This window comes from Ochlerotatus camptorhynchus, unplaced genomic scaffold (assembly GCF_037179485.1).
Source record: "Ochlerotatus camptorhynchus isolate MF236.1 unplaced genomic scaffold, CSIRO-AGI_Acam_v1.1 ptg000083l, whole genome shotgun sequence".
Taxonomy (NCBI): domain Eukaryota; kingdom Metazoa; phylum Arthropoda; class Insecta; order Diptera; family Culicidae; genus Ochlerotatus; species Ochlerotatus camptorhynchus.
In genome coordinates this window covers 2,690,614-2,705,079 of record NW_027040573.1, presented here as the reverse complement: position 1 = coordinate 2,705,079, position 14,466 = coordinate 2,690,614, and the positions used below count along the sequence as shown (strand labels likewise).

The window sequence follows — 14,466 nt, the reverse complement described above, 5'->3', positions numbered from 1 at the left end:
TTACAAAGATGGGCTTTTGTATACAATATTTGCTACATTGCATGAAATTTGTCAGAACTTTACATGATATATAATGTAAACTTATATGATATGTGACGCTCCATTTATGTGCATCATATTGAACAGAAATTAACTCTACTTTTTCGAACTGTGTTGGTACAAATGAGAATTCATTTGTACCAAGTTCATTTTTCTGATACATTTTTTTAAATTAAAGCTCTTGTTCTTCACAATTTACCTATTATATAACTTATTCATCCAGATAGAATTTGGCCCAGTGACCTTAATCTCTGTCACTCAAAAAATTCTAGGGCTTTGAAATCATAAGATGTATCGATCTTAAAAAGTGGTAGAATTCGATTTATCTAAGTATCTCGAAAGATCAATTGTTTTGAATACATTAAGTGACTCATAGAGTTGAATTTTTCCTATAGCTTTAGATAACACTTTCTGTAATTTGGCTTTCATTTTTCCCACAAATAACCTCTGAAAATTTACAGTTGGCCACGTTTTAATAAATGCGTACAATTTCGTTTTTTGATGAATATCAACAACCGGGAAATTTTTAAGATTTGAACCAGGAAAACCGGGAAAAAACAGGGAACTTCAAAATGAAAAGTCACTGGCCACCGTGTCATTATAACAAGACATCATTCTATTTAAAGGCGCAAATAATAGAATGGCTTAAGGAACAAGTGGGAGCATAAAAATTTAGTTTTTCTAAAATCTCTGTGGCATCCACTCTTTTTGCTACAACAACGTTTATAAAAGCTATCATTGCAAACTGCCTTCGCTTTTTAAGTGCATCCAAATTGATCACAATACATCGAGACTCATAAGATGGTAAGGGTAAACTCGTCCAGCCTAGCTTTTTTAGAGGCAAATAATAGAAACTGATTTTGAACTGATTCAATGCGGTTTATACTAGCATCTTGATATGGAGCCCAGACTATACTACAGTACTCCAGGAGGGGCCTAACATATGCAACGTATAATGTTTTGATTGCGTATGGATTATTGAAATGAAAACTTAACCTTTTATTAAACCCTAGCATGTTGCTTGCCTTGTAGATAATGTTATTATAATATTCAACAAAGCTTAATGTTTAATCTGGAAATGGAATTACATTTCTTCGCATTAAGCTTTAATAAACTTTTTGTGCACCAATATGATAGATATCTCATAATCTCCTGAGCCATAAGTCAACATTAGATCTCTTTCTCATAAATATCTAATTGGTCAACAGGGGGAGGTTAATTCAATTGCACCTTTTATAAAAAATCGGCCATTGTATATTTTGATGAATTTTTCTATAGATTTCCTATTTCAGATTCTTGAATTTATATAACCTCATTGCTAGGTTTCATTGCTATCAAAATACTAATAAAAAACAGAATAACTTTATGAACTCAAAAGCATTTGTGATCCCTTTCAGCTCTTTTACTACAGGAATGTGTTTCCGACTTTCTTTTTTATGCTTTGATCAGAATTCTTTAAAGTACCAGTACTGCAAAATATTGACCATACACGGCGATCTTGAAAAAAGAAACAACTTTCGTGACCCATTACATTTGTACCGAATATAAGTAAATTATGCAAAATTAATTAATGGAGCCGTCAAAATGAACTAGCATCTATGTTCATTACTGCCTAAATAACAATAATGTGAAAGAGATTGTAAGAAATAACAGTTTTTAAAAGTCAAAAATAATTATGTTAATATCTCGTGTTCAATGACAATGACAATTCCCAGCAGTGATTGAAACACATCTTTGCGATTTATTGCAATTCAGTGTATTATTAACAACCGTGTATTTTTTTTTTTTGTTAATACCAACACTTCTTAAAGTGTATATTATCTATCAAAGGTTATCTCACCAGGTCGATGCAAGCAATACTTCGTTTCCGCACATATCATTAAACAATGCACACCATTTTTGGAACAACCCTATCATATTACAACGCACCGCCCCATAGACTGTACTGCCACTGCTGTTCGTGCCTTACGGTTGCAGTTCGTCAATAAAAATCCTTAAATGACTTTGACATTTACTGGCCCGCCTTTTTATCACCCTCTGCATCACTCATCGCATAGCCTACCGTAATTGTACGAGTGCGTTTCTTCTCCTTTCTACCAACTATGAATTGCTCCTTTGACACGCAAAACCAGTGCCAAATCGAGAAGCGAACCTCAGCAACAAAATATCAAGCCTCACCAGGTTTACGATGGGTTGCAATTAAAAATTTAACTTTTAATTAGCGTCGGCTAATTTGCGGTAGTTTAAGATATCAACCCAAACACGCGGGAAGGGTATCTCATTTGTCATCACAGACGAAAAAAAAATCATTTTTTTTTTCTTTATTCGTTGAGTTCTGTTCAGTTATTTTTTAGCACCTCTCGTTAATTGCACTTTCTTAAATTTCTCTGTCTCTTTTTTTTTTCGCAGGTTGCACAAAAGTCTACACCAAAAGCTCGCATCTAAAAGCCCATCAACGAATCCATACAGGTGAGTAAATTTGTTAACATCCGTCATTGTTGATCGAATATTTTCCTTCGGATATAATTCAAGTTATTTACCTAAACACCACAGAACAACCCACTCAAGCCCTGATGACAGCTTAATAAAGGATCACTCATCGGAATAGACAATAATTACGCATTAAAATGATACACCTCTCCAAACGAATCGTTTTGTGCCGTGTTGTTGATATTGAATACCGCTTCAACGAGGCAATCAGTTAAACAATGCCACAGCATTATATACCAATTACCTGCTTGCCAAGCGGGAAATGGTCAGTTAGGGGTCCACTTCGCGGTTCATCGACGCAAATCGCAACCCGAACCGATCATTTATAACCCGCCTCGAAAGCCTAATTTGGATTGTAAAAGATATTAGAGACAGCTTCAATCGATTTTTCAAATCGACAAACTCTACTCCCTTCCTCTCAAGCTTCTAACCTAGAGTTCGTGTTTTTACCATTCATTCAAGTCTCTTGATCATTTCCATCAGCGCGCGATTCGGTTGGCTTTTACTACCGAGCATCCAAACGACCGACCGACCGTACTCTTCCAGGGGCATCTCGACTAATTTATCACTGGGTCGATCATTTATCTCGTATGCTTACTTACCGGCCTAGACATTCAGTCGTCGTTGTGGTCTGCATCGTCCGTCCTACTCGGTCAGTCAGAGCACATCGATGGGATCTACATTTCAACCGGTTTTCTACCTTCTCGGAGATCAGATCTTTCCACTTCTTGCTACTCCTTTTGCGGCATCTCCCATACCACCGATGGAGATTTCCCTTTCGATGAGACCATGAATTGTGTGACCTCATTGCTGGTTCTTTTAGGTTCACTACGAAGCAATGTCAGCTGCAGTAGCAGCATGTTGGTTACAGCATCACGATAACGCTACTGGTAAGATCTTTTGTGCACTTAGGCGCCCGGAATGGAATTGAAGCATCGCTCGTAAACTGCGGTAACGAGATGCAAATTAAATGTAAATATCAGATACTACACAATTAAGAAGATTCACAACGTATTAATTAAAAAAATATTACACCAGAATGTACGACTTTTGACCAAGGGAATTAAGAATACTTAAGATGCAGGTCCACAATAGTTGTCCATATGTTGAATTAGTTATGTCCCGGTGGCGAAGGAATTCGAAAGTGCACTCAGTCACCGCAAATTCTATTTTGACGGACTTGTTGTTCACCTGTCTGGTCTGGACTGGAATTGTGTCTACGGCAGTGTGGATGTCCATGACATGACCTAAAATTCCTGCAACCTCATCCGTCAATGGTTAAACTTCATCGTGCCTATGAAGAGAATACATAGCGTCGTTTGCGGCTCATAAATCAACATATGCTAAAGCTAACTTCTAATGAGCAAATGTCGACTACAGAAAGTTGAATGTTACACTCTACAAATCACTCGTTTCAAGGGTGCAGCTTCGTTTACGGCGGGATCTGAAATCCAGCTGGGGCTTTGTAATTAGCAAGAGAAAAAACCCATCACTTCCGCCCAAAGTGTTCTATGACGGCAAGGAGTCCAAGTGTGATTTGATCGCAATGCAATTCGCATCAATTTTCCAATCAGAGTCATCTTCCGACGTCGAGGCTGAACTAGCTGCGCCAAATGTTACGTTGGACGCAGTAGAACTGAGCACGTTCAAATTTCGCCTGCAATGATTATCGGTGCTTCCAAAAAGCTGAAGAGTTCATTTGCTCTTGGCTCGATTGTAATCCTCAGTGTTATTTTCCGTCACTTTGCAAGCGCAGTAGCTAAGCCGTTAGCCTTCATTTTCAAACGCTCGATCGAACGAGGAGAATTTCCCATGAACAGGAAAGTATCCCTTTTTTCTTAGCTTACACACTTAGAAATTATTATTTTTACATGAGACGTAATTCAGCTTTGACGTAAATCATGGAACGCAAAGAAACATGGCATGTAAAATTAAGTGTCCTGAAACTGAAACATATGCAACTCGACGACAAATGCGTTTGATTGAATTGATTTTCTCGTCCTTTTCAACTGATTCTTATGTCAAAAGGGCCGCTTGCATGTGTCGGTGTGTGTGCAATTGACTTGTTGGTACTTTTCAGCAAAAATACGGGGAATTGAGATAGGTCGAAGTTGATCTGGAACTCCTTGAATAGCCTGTTTCATGGAGGGATCATAGTCAATGGAGGAACTGTAGTTAGTAAAGCATACACGAGGGGGGTTATAGCACGGAAGGCTAATATCCGATTACATATAATTAAGCTTTGAACTTGCTGTGACAAAGTTTGAAGCATTAAATGGCTTCAGTCATAATTAGTTTTTGCACTTAAAATTAAATTAACTGCACACATTAATTTTCTTGTCAAAGTCAAAACAATCAGTTCGATAAACAATCAACTTTCCACATCTTTGTGCATGCCCCAAAAATCATCTCAACTTCCGAACAAAATATCTCAATCAAAACATCCACCGCTTCCTGTAAGCCCTATTATACTCTGTCGATAAAAAAAGGAACTGATCAGCACGAATCACTCCCGTCCAGTAGTAGTAGCCCGTCAGTAGTTCCCCCTTTCAATAGCAATTATATCACACTCATTTATGCATGGCAGCCCATATGGACTTGACATGACTCCGCGCTTCCCTCGTGGCTGCTGAGGAAGTCCAACCTTTTCATCGCCTCTCGGAACTGACGACCGCGCGGCACGTAGCACTTTCCAGCACAAAGCGTACACACATCCATTGCTGGAAGAGCTGGAAGTGCAATCACTGTCGAATCCATTCATTCGATCTGTCAATCATTTAGTTCACATTCAATACTGCGCGAGGAAAGAAGATCCTATGCGTATACCTGCCTGCCTGCCAACTTACCTGAATGGAAACATTGATAATGAATTTCGAAAAAAAAGATGGAAAAATGCCCAGAGATGCAGATCTCCTTTTTCGGTCGGCTCTGACCGGCTCAAGTAGAAACTTTCTTCACGAAAAGGAAACACAATTGGCTACTCGGTAACTTTCACCTGTTTTGTACGGACTGCCCTCGCTCGTTGGCGTGCCATACATAAATACACCACCGCCTGGGGAAGCGTCAATTTATGCAGCGGCAAAAATTGCCAAAAAACAAAAATCATGAACGAAAATGAAATTGCATTTCGGTTTTGTTTGGGGAAAAACGATAAATTGCAAGATAGATTCAAAATGTACGCCGATAATTCGAATGACTGGTATTTTACAATCCTTCGAGTGGATGTCTGCATGCTTGGCATGTACAGTTGTACACACCAACTGCTCATTTGTCAATAGCTTTTCACTCAGTTGTTGAAATTTGTATTTCTTTAGAGTAATTGATTAAGGTCATAGTTTACTATAGATATGCAAAGAGTAGGTAAATCATAACATTTGTTACAACACCAATGAATTTTTACACTTAAAGTCTGAGATGTACAGCGATCATTTCTAACTTCATTTGTACAACACAAAAACAAATACAGTTTATTACTAGAATTAAAATCAACTTTTTTACGTATCTATAACAAGCTTAAACTCTATTATATCTACTGCTTCAAAAACAACTATGTTTCGTCAAATGTGTGCAAAGTTATTAGCAAATGAGCAGTTTGTGATCAAAACTGTGTATGCCAAGCATGGATGTCTGGGTTGTGAGGCAAATTGTTCTTTCAAAATACTCTGTTCATTTAGTTCATTTATCATTGAAATAGCAGCAGTACTCCTTAGTCAACACCTTATACCTGTTGATCGAATTCCGCGTACGATAATTCATTAGACTCTTTTCCGCATTCACTTCTGGCAAGTTGCTGTCCGAAAATAAGGAAAAACGTGAGACACAGAGAATACAGAAAATGGAACAGCGCCAACATCGTAGACCTAGAGCAACCTGTTAGTCGCGGGCTACTCCAAAGGTGTTCTTATCGCAGCCTCCACTAACCTAGCCATTATTTCCATATTTATCTTACTTTTCGAGTACACATAACCACACTTTCGTGGCATTTGATTTAAGAGCCCCGATAAGACCGCCGCAGTGGAGAGCTTGTTTTTTTGTCTGGCACACGATCTCGAGAGCAACCGCTTCGTTTAAAGTTGCGCGCGCTGTTTAGCTGCCGGTTGGAGTTGCAGAATCCAATAAATCTCAGCTCGATCGCCCTATCGCTTGCTCAACCGATGATGCCGGTGAAAGAAGATTGATGTCCATAGTTTCAAACTCGGTCAGAAGGCGAAAATTCGCCGAAAACAGAAACCGTCTTGCGTAACGGCTTCAATATAGCCAATTTGGATACATCACCGGGATACCGCCGGCCATCCGACGGTCCGATCATGATGGTCCAAACGAAATCCATCAAAATGAGAGCTCCGTCTCGATACACTCTCCTCCCACCCGCAAATGACGTGTGTGTTACAGCGCCCGATATGGACCCCAAAATGTGAGTGAAAGATAGCCACATATAGTCAATGGGAGATAAATCCGGCAGCTGCCCTCCAAAGCCTCCGTATGCCTCCTGTGTGGTGCGGTGTGGTGTCTCCGATTCTATGGCCCCAATGATTGATCGCCGCGTGCTGCCTAAGCCAAGCGAAAGCGAAACGTGAATCACTTACTACTCAGCTACAGTTTTTCAAATCGGCGAATCCATAGTCACCGTGAGCTATGCGAAGTTTATTGAAAATGACTGCAGGCAAATTACTGGTTTACGCTTAGCCCGATCAGAGCCAGGGCTTGTTTAAATCAATTATTCTGACTTGGGCCACGAAAAAAAAATGAACTAACACGGTGCTCCGGGCGGAAATTGGAAGGTGGACCAGCGAGTGGCGGGTGTTTTCAGTATATCCACTTCAGATTAAAGAGCGCTGTTTGACATGGTAGCTAAAGGGCTCTTCGTCGATCAAGGCCTCTGCTGCTGCCGTCCATAGGCATTCCGGTCGGTCAGTTGTCAGTCCCGGGTGTCAGTCGATCCGTTTGTTAGGCTACCACTCACTCATTCACTCACTTACTTGCGCGCTTGCTTACTTAGCCACTTGGTACAATGGCTGATGGAGCAGCTCAACACTGTTTTCTATACGCATAATGTTCCTGTCACGCTTTTTGGGCTCGATTGTTGTTCAACACTCAACAGCATGTATCACACAGAGTGTGTTAAGAGTAGACCTGGCTGAGGCCGTCCACTCTGACCCAGATCCCGTTTTGACAGGCACCAACCGGCAACCCAAAGCTTCCAGGTTCGAAAATATGCAATAACGAAAATAATCGCTTCGTCGAAGCTCAAGCTGCGTTGACACAAGGATATTTTTAAATGACAATAAAAGTGTTTTCATTCCATTGAAATGCAAGCGACAGATTGGACTTATAATATAAATAGCTGAATACAACTAGTTCTGAACGTAAACATAAAATTTCATGAAAATTTATCATTTACTGTCTACATCAAAATTACAGTTTGTTTATGTTTGAAAAGTATGTTGATTCATACCCATAAAATTAGGAACGAATAAGCAATTCAGAAAAAAGTTATCAGTGATTTTAAAAGCCACTAAATGAGGTCAAACATACTTAATTGAGCAATATTTATATAAAAAAAACAGCCTTAGGGATAATATTCAATTTAAAATCCTCAAACAAAATAGCAGCATGTTTGATCTATTTGCCCATACACACTAATCTGCTGTTCGGTATTTATTTAACTACAGAATCGATCGGTAAAAGTTTAAAAATCAGAAGAAAATTCAAAAATTAGAAAAACAATTTCGATCTTCCACAGATTTTGCTCAGTTAACTAACCCAAGGTGATACTCTAAGCAGGGATAGGCAAAAAACTCAGAGCGGTGCAAAAAAAAACTTGTACTTCTCTCAAATACTTGTGCTCGTCTCCTATATTTGATAGGAGAAAGAGTCAAAGTAGAGAGAGATTTTAAACCTGAGAGAGAGTAGTTGGGCTGCACGGCAGCGTTGCCAGGTCATTTACAGAAAAATCAGGACCGGTTAAAATAAAAAAAATTGGAAAAATCTGGAATGCTCTAAAAAGTCCTATTTTTAGCATAATGCTATTGAAATCAAATTGATGACCAATCTCCCGTACAAATCTGTCATAATAATCATCTGGAATTTATTGAAATTACCTGATTGTTTATGAATTACATGTCTAAATAAATTATACAAAGCAAATAACTTGTTAGCATCAAAAAGTTAGGAAAAGTATTGGCACATTGTCCCAAATAGTTTAAATATAATTTGCACATAATTTCAAATTTGAGTTAAATTTTGGGTAAAATACTGCAGAAAATATGTTTCAACTGTAACATTTTTTTTAAGTATGAGAAGCAAAGAATCAAGCAACTTTGATGAAACTGATTTTTTTTTTAATAAAAGACAATGTAGCCCGTACTATTTGATGCTGTATCAGAATATGTCTGAAAGATTTTATTAGTTCTAAATAATTCTTATGTTACCCTGAGGCTAGTCATACAAACAATTTAGTTCTTGACAATACAACACATAACACCTAGTAGACCAGTAGGCAATTTTAATTGTATGAAAAATTCACCTGGTTGAAGTGAGAACCAAAGCCTCACATGGTGGTACTCACCCACATTTTACATAAACTACGGGTAATTCCACGCATGACAATTACGAATAATTTTATGCCAAAAAATAATTAATTATATAACTCAAATGAAAGTCTGGATGCGTCATTTTTGAATTCTCAGGAGCTTGAAATGATTTTTAATTCTGGAATTTATATTTTATCATGAATTTTTTTGAAAGTCTGAATTTACTTGTAATTTTTTACATGATATCTTCAACATGTTTTCAGAGTTCCCTGTGAATCATCCTAGAATTCCATCATACTAGATCATTTCTGGAGTCCCCTAAAATAATCATGATAATCTCCATACTGTTTCAGCAGTATTCTAGGAATTCTCAGAAAAACTCTCTTGGTACGCATTATCTCTTGTTATCTCTTAGATATCATTCTACAATTCCATAATTCCCTCAAACTGGTAATAATTCCCAAAAAAAATGCATTATTTTGTCTCCATATTCTCGATGAAATTCCCTTAGAATAATGTTAAAAATTTTACTCTTCGGAATGACCGTCACACTCCTTCTTAAAATTGAATTAAAATGAATCTCCCTAGAAACCTTGGACCGAATTCCATTGGAATTATTCTCACGATTCACATCAGCATACTCATTGTATTCCTGGCAGATTTCCTTACATATGCTTCCAGCAATTCCTAGAATTTGCCATCAACGTTCCTTCAGTATCATCTTAAGAATTTTCGATGATTTCTCTTCCGAGTTATATTAAATTTCTTCGCAAAATTGCCAAGCAATTGTCATCAGAATTATGGAACTCTACTCAGAATAAACTTGAAATCCTCCTATGACAATTCACTTCACACTATACAATTCAGAATTCAAAAATAATTCAGCTAACTCAATATTCACACGTACTTCAAAAAATGCTTTAAGTTTTAAATTTAATCCTCAAAAATCTCAAGAATATACTTCAAAGTCCTGTTCGTTGTCCAGAATCAAAAACCTTGCTAATTTTCCAAAGCTCAAAATTCAAAACAAGAAAGGCCCGATATTTAACAAAAAAATTGAAGGGTTTTTTCAGCCAATAATCTTTAGGAAATGTCTCAATTTTCATGATTCTGTAACCCATTAACATGCAAACATGTTGTAACAATTCCATGTACGATGTTGCGATAATTTTCAACGTTGATGGCCTTTAATAATTAAAGCAGCAAGTTTAACTCATAATTTTTTTTTTTTTTTTGATTGGAAGGTAATTCATTGCAGTGATATATTTAAAGCAATTTGTTTAAAAAATCTGGGAAAATCTGGAAATTATTTTAAAAATCTGGAAATATACGTGGTTTGTCTGTGTATCTGACAAGACGATTGACAATCTGGAAAATCCAGATAAATCTGGAATACTAGCAACGTTGTGCACGGGTGCTACTCACGCATAGCACAATCGAGTAGTGCACTGTGTTTTTACGGAAGAAGCTCTTTTAAATTGAGGGAAACATGACTTTGGCTGTGAACCATTTGCCGAGTTAAATTTAACTCGTGGTTAAAAGTGACATTTGGAAAGTTATTCACTATGTTCGAAAATCCCTGTGCTGTCGTTCGACCGGTTTTCGAGAAGAACTCAGCAACGGTTGTCAAAATTCAACTTCTTGTCTATCAGAAATAACCACGCTCGGATAGTAGGGTTAATCGATAACTTTTCATTTGTCAAATTTTAACCAAAAATAAAAATAATCCACCAAATGGTTCAGAGCCTTAGAGGTTCACAGGAATGACTCTTAGCGTTGATCGGGTAAATAATATAGATGATCATGTAAAATATGTTAAGCGGCTGTTTAAAGCATTCACTAGTGTGAAGCAAGCGTATATTACGAAAGATGAATTGGGCAATACAAATTTCCTTCGTGTTTTTCCAGCACAACAAGTCAAGTCAAATCATATTTACTTTCGCTTTTAAAAGCTTACACGGCGAATGAGAACGACTCAAATTTGAGTTTAGTTCACTCATAATCGCCAAAAGTGCAGGAACTCAGTGATGAGTTAATTTGCCTCATGTTTTCCCAGGTTTTTCCAGGATTTTCCAGGGAAAAATTCCCGAATTTGAGAAAAGTAAAGATTGGATTAACTCAGTCTATTGGTACTACTCCGAGACTGAATAAAATTTTCGTCAATTTCCTCATTTTCCGGCAGATTTTTTAGGTTTTCCACAGGAAATCATGGGACAAATTTTACTCATCGCTGAGTTCCTGCACTTTTGGCGATTATGAGTGAACTAAACTCAAATTTGAGTCGTTCTCATTCGCCGTGTAGGTTTAAAAGAACAGCATACCCGTTACTTTTTCGCTGACATACATATGTATACAACTCATATGTAACGCGTTATGTACGTTGACCAAACTTTTCCTTCAAACCTTTTTCTAACGGACCCAAGATTCTGCGAGGTGTGGGACAATCGAGTACTTTCACGCCGTTGACCATAACTAATTCAACAAGTGATCTAAGAGGAGGAAGAGACAGTACGGGGACGAGAACGAATCACTTTTCTGTCAAACGCGAACCAGCTCGTGATTGGCCGAGTTGAGGTGCGTAAGATAAAGATAGAGATAGATATAGAAAGAAATAGAGATAGATATAGAGCATTTCCAGCCCAAAACGCAAACCGGTTGGTCATGAGTGTTTCCGATTTGAATGAAACATTTCTCACGTGTTTGCTGCTACTAATGGTTGCATTTTTCATTTAAATATGATTTTTTCCTCCAGAGTAACTTTTGAAAAGGGCGTATAAAAAAATGGATTATTTTTTTTTTCAAAAAATCATAACTTGAAAACTATTGATCTGATCAAAATGACATATGAGAAGAAGTTTTAGGTAGTTAAAATATCTTTGCGGAAAAAAAAAACACTGAAAGAAAAACTTAGTAAATTAGTATTTTAAAAGCGTAAAACGATGATTATCTCAAAACACCCCCCCTTCGATCTTTATAATTTTTTTTTTCAAGAAAACTGAAAAAATGCCCTAATATTTGGTGAAAAGTGTATGCTGGTAACTTTCTTAAAAAAATTTATAATTTTTGAAATTTTTGTTGGTTTTTACAAGTTGGTGAAATTGCATATTTTTTAGTAAAATATTAATTTATTTGGATTCTACGCATAATTTTCAAAAACTTTGCACACATAAACTTTTTTCCTAAGTCCAGCCGTTCTCAAGTTAATGCAATTTAAAAAAATAATTATAATAATTTTCTACATTTTGGGCCATTTTCAAATGTTAGTCGTGATGTCCAGCAACGAGATGTTTTTCCATGAATGTATATTAAAAAACAAACAATTCATTCTCAAATATGGTAGCTGTCAGACTTACCCGTTTCTATTTAGACGCAGCGGAAAAGAAACAAGTTTATAAGTAAATACTCTCAAATATACCCAAATAATCAACAAACCCACTGATGTGCCTTTTTTCTGTCCTCTATTAGTTGTATGCCTGGATAGAATTGTGTATGTCATAACAGAGGCTCAAAATATAAACAGGTAAACAAATATGTTATTAAACCTGTAATTGAGATAAATTCTCTAGGTACTTCTCTGACGTATACCATATTGTGCCTTAAGAGCTCATCCCGCGATATCACAACTACATAAAAAGGCACTCCGTGGAGGCTTCTTACACTCACACTTAAAAAAGTTTGCTATAATCAATTGTACCTAATGAAGATAGGTATAATGTCAACATTGTAATTATTCTGCTACATATATATATATATATATATATATATATATATATATATATATATATATATATATATATATATATATATATATATATTGGGACGTTCTTCACCTGTTCTGTATCCGCTGATTTGCCGCAGATCCCGCCTCTCAAGGGTGAACAAACTGGCTGTCTACAAACAAATCATAGCACCTGCGATCCTCTATGCAGCTCCCTTGTGGGAATCATGTGCACAGACTCACAGGAACAAAATCCAAATCACTCAGAATAGAGTGCTGAGGATGGTTCTTGATCGTCCTTTCGACACTAGAATAACAAATTTACATGAAGAGGCAGGCATTGCCAAAATAAATTCCCGAATTAACGAAATTAAGACTAAATTTGCACAAAAATGTACTTTATCAGAACATGCTTTGATAAGCAATTTGTATATAGTAGATTAGGTGTATATAGTAGTTGTAGGTTAGTTGTAGTTGTAAATAGTAGTTATAAGTAGTCTCCTTTTTTCAAATTTTAAACAAACCAATCCCACCAAGGTGGTCATTCTTAAAACAGGCCTGATAGGACTAGGAACTGTAATTAATAATAATTTTAATTGAAAAGGAACTAAAGCTGAAAAGACGCATCTGTGTCACTTGATAAGGTATACAAGTAAACCACACAATACAAGAAATAAAGATCATTTAAGTCATGTGCCACCTGTTCCATTCAGTTCATCTCTCTTAGCGTTTCAAGTTAAAAAGCAAGTAGTTTTTAACGATGGATAACAATTTCAAGTGTTGTAAACCTCTACCTAAATCAATTTCAAAGCATGACACAGTAGCTGTTGGAGACAGCCAGTTGCATACCGGTCTTGAAGCGAGCCAAATTGCAGCAGGGCAGCTGACTGGGCGTAACGCTACGCTTGACAGGACAATTGACAGGACAATTGACAGGACAATTGACATCATGGATGACAGAACAGGTGACAGGACAGATAAGGAGAGTTATAAGAGAACAGATAACAAATAGAACAAAAGGAAGACAGATTAAAAACTATTAAGTACTTATTTTCTTTCGCATTTTAAAAGTGTTTGCTAGTGGTAAAATGTATTGAATTCTTTTCTCTCGTAAGTTTACATGAATTAAAATGCTAGCAATTATTAAATTAAAATTTATATACAGATAGCACAACACATTAAAAACAGTTTGTTGACACAGTGAACTTCAACACGTGAAGTGGATTAAAATTTGTAAGTTTATATATTAAGTTTTCTAAAATTAATCTAATCATTAAATAAAACTTACAGCTAAAAGCATTCTCACTCAAAACTTGAGTTTGCTAACGGAAGATCCGAAAATTCACCGAAGTTTACATTGCCGTCAGCAACAAACTTTTAGAAATTTTATCGACCATTTGGAGGTTAGCCGGGTCCAGTATCAGCCTGTCGGGAGCGATACGATTCGCCGTTGCAAGATGTCCACTCTTAGACCAGGGTCAAAACGTTTGAGTGTCGTTAAGAGGGTCTCAGAAGAGGAGGCGACCACCGAATCTCACTGCCCCGACTGCAATCGACCTGATAATGCGGACCGATACATGGTGCAATGTGACGTATGCCAGAGGTGGTACCATTTCTCCTGCGCCAAGGTGGACGACAGCATCAAAGATCGAAGCTTTAGTTGTATCCATTGTGAGGAAGATGGTG

The 14,466-nt window shown here is 37.1% G+C and overlaps 1 protein-coding gene across 2 annotated transcripts in view; it reads left to right on the top strand.

The window, feature by feature from the left end:
- Window positions 1-14,466, top strand: part of LOC135698191 (dendritic arbor reduction protein 1-like) — a 336,183-nt gene that overhangs the window by 199,950 nt on the left and 121,767 nt on the right. For both annotated transcript variants that reach the window (XM_065218088.1, XM_065218087.1), the window contains exon 5: window positions 2,449-2,508. In XM_065218088.1, the coding sequence (XP_065074160.1) occupies window positions 2,449-2,508 (60 nt within the window). The remainder of the gene's footprint in view (window positions 1-2,448; window positions 2,509-14,466) is intronic.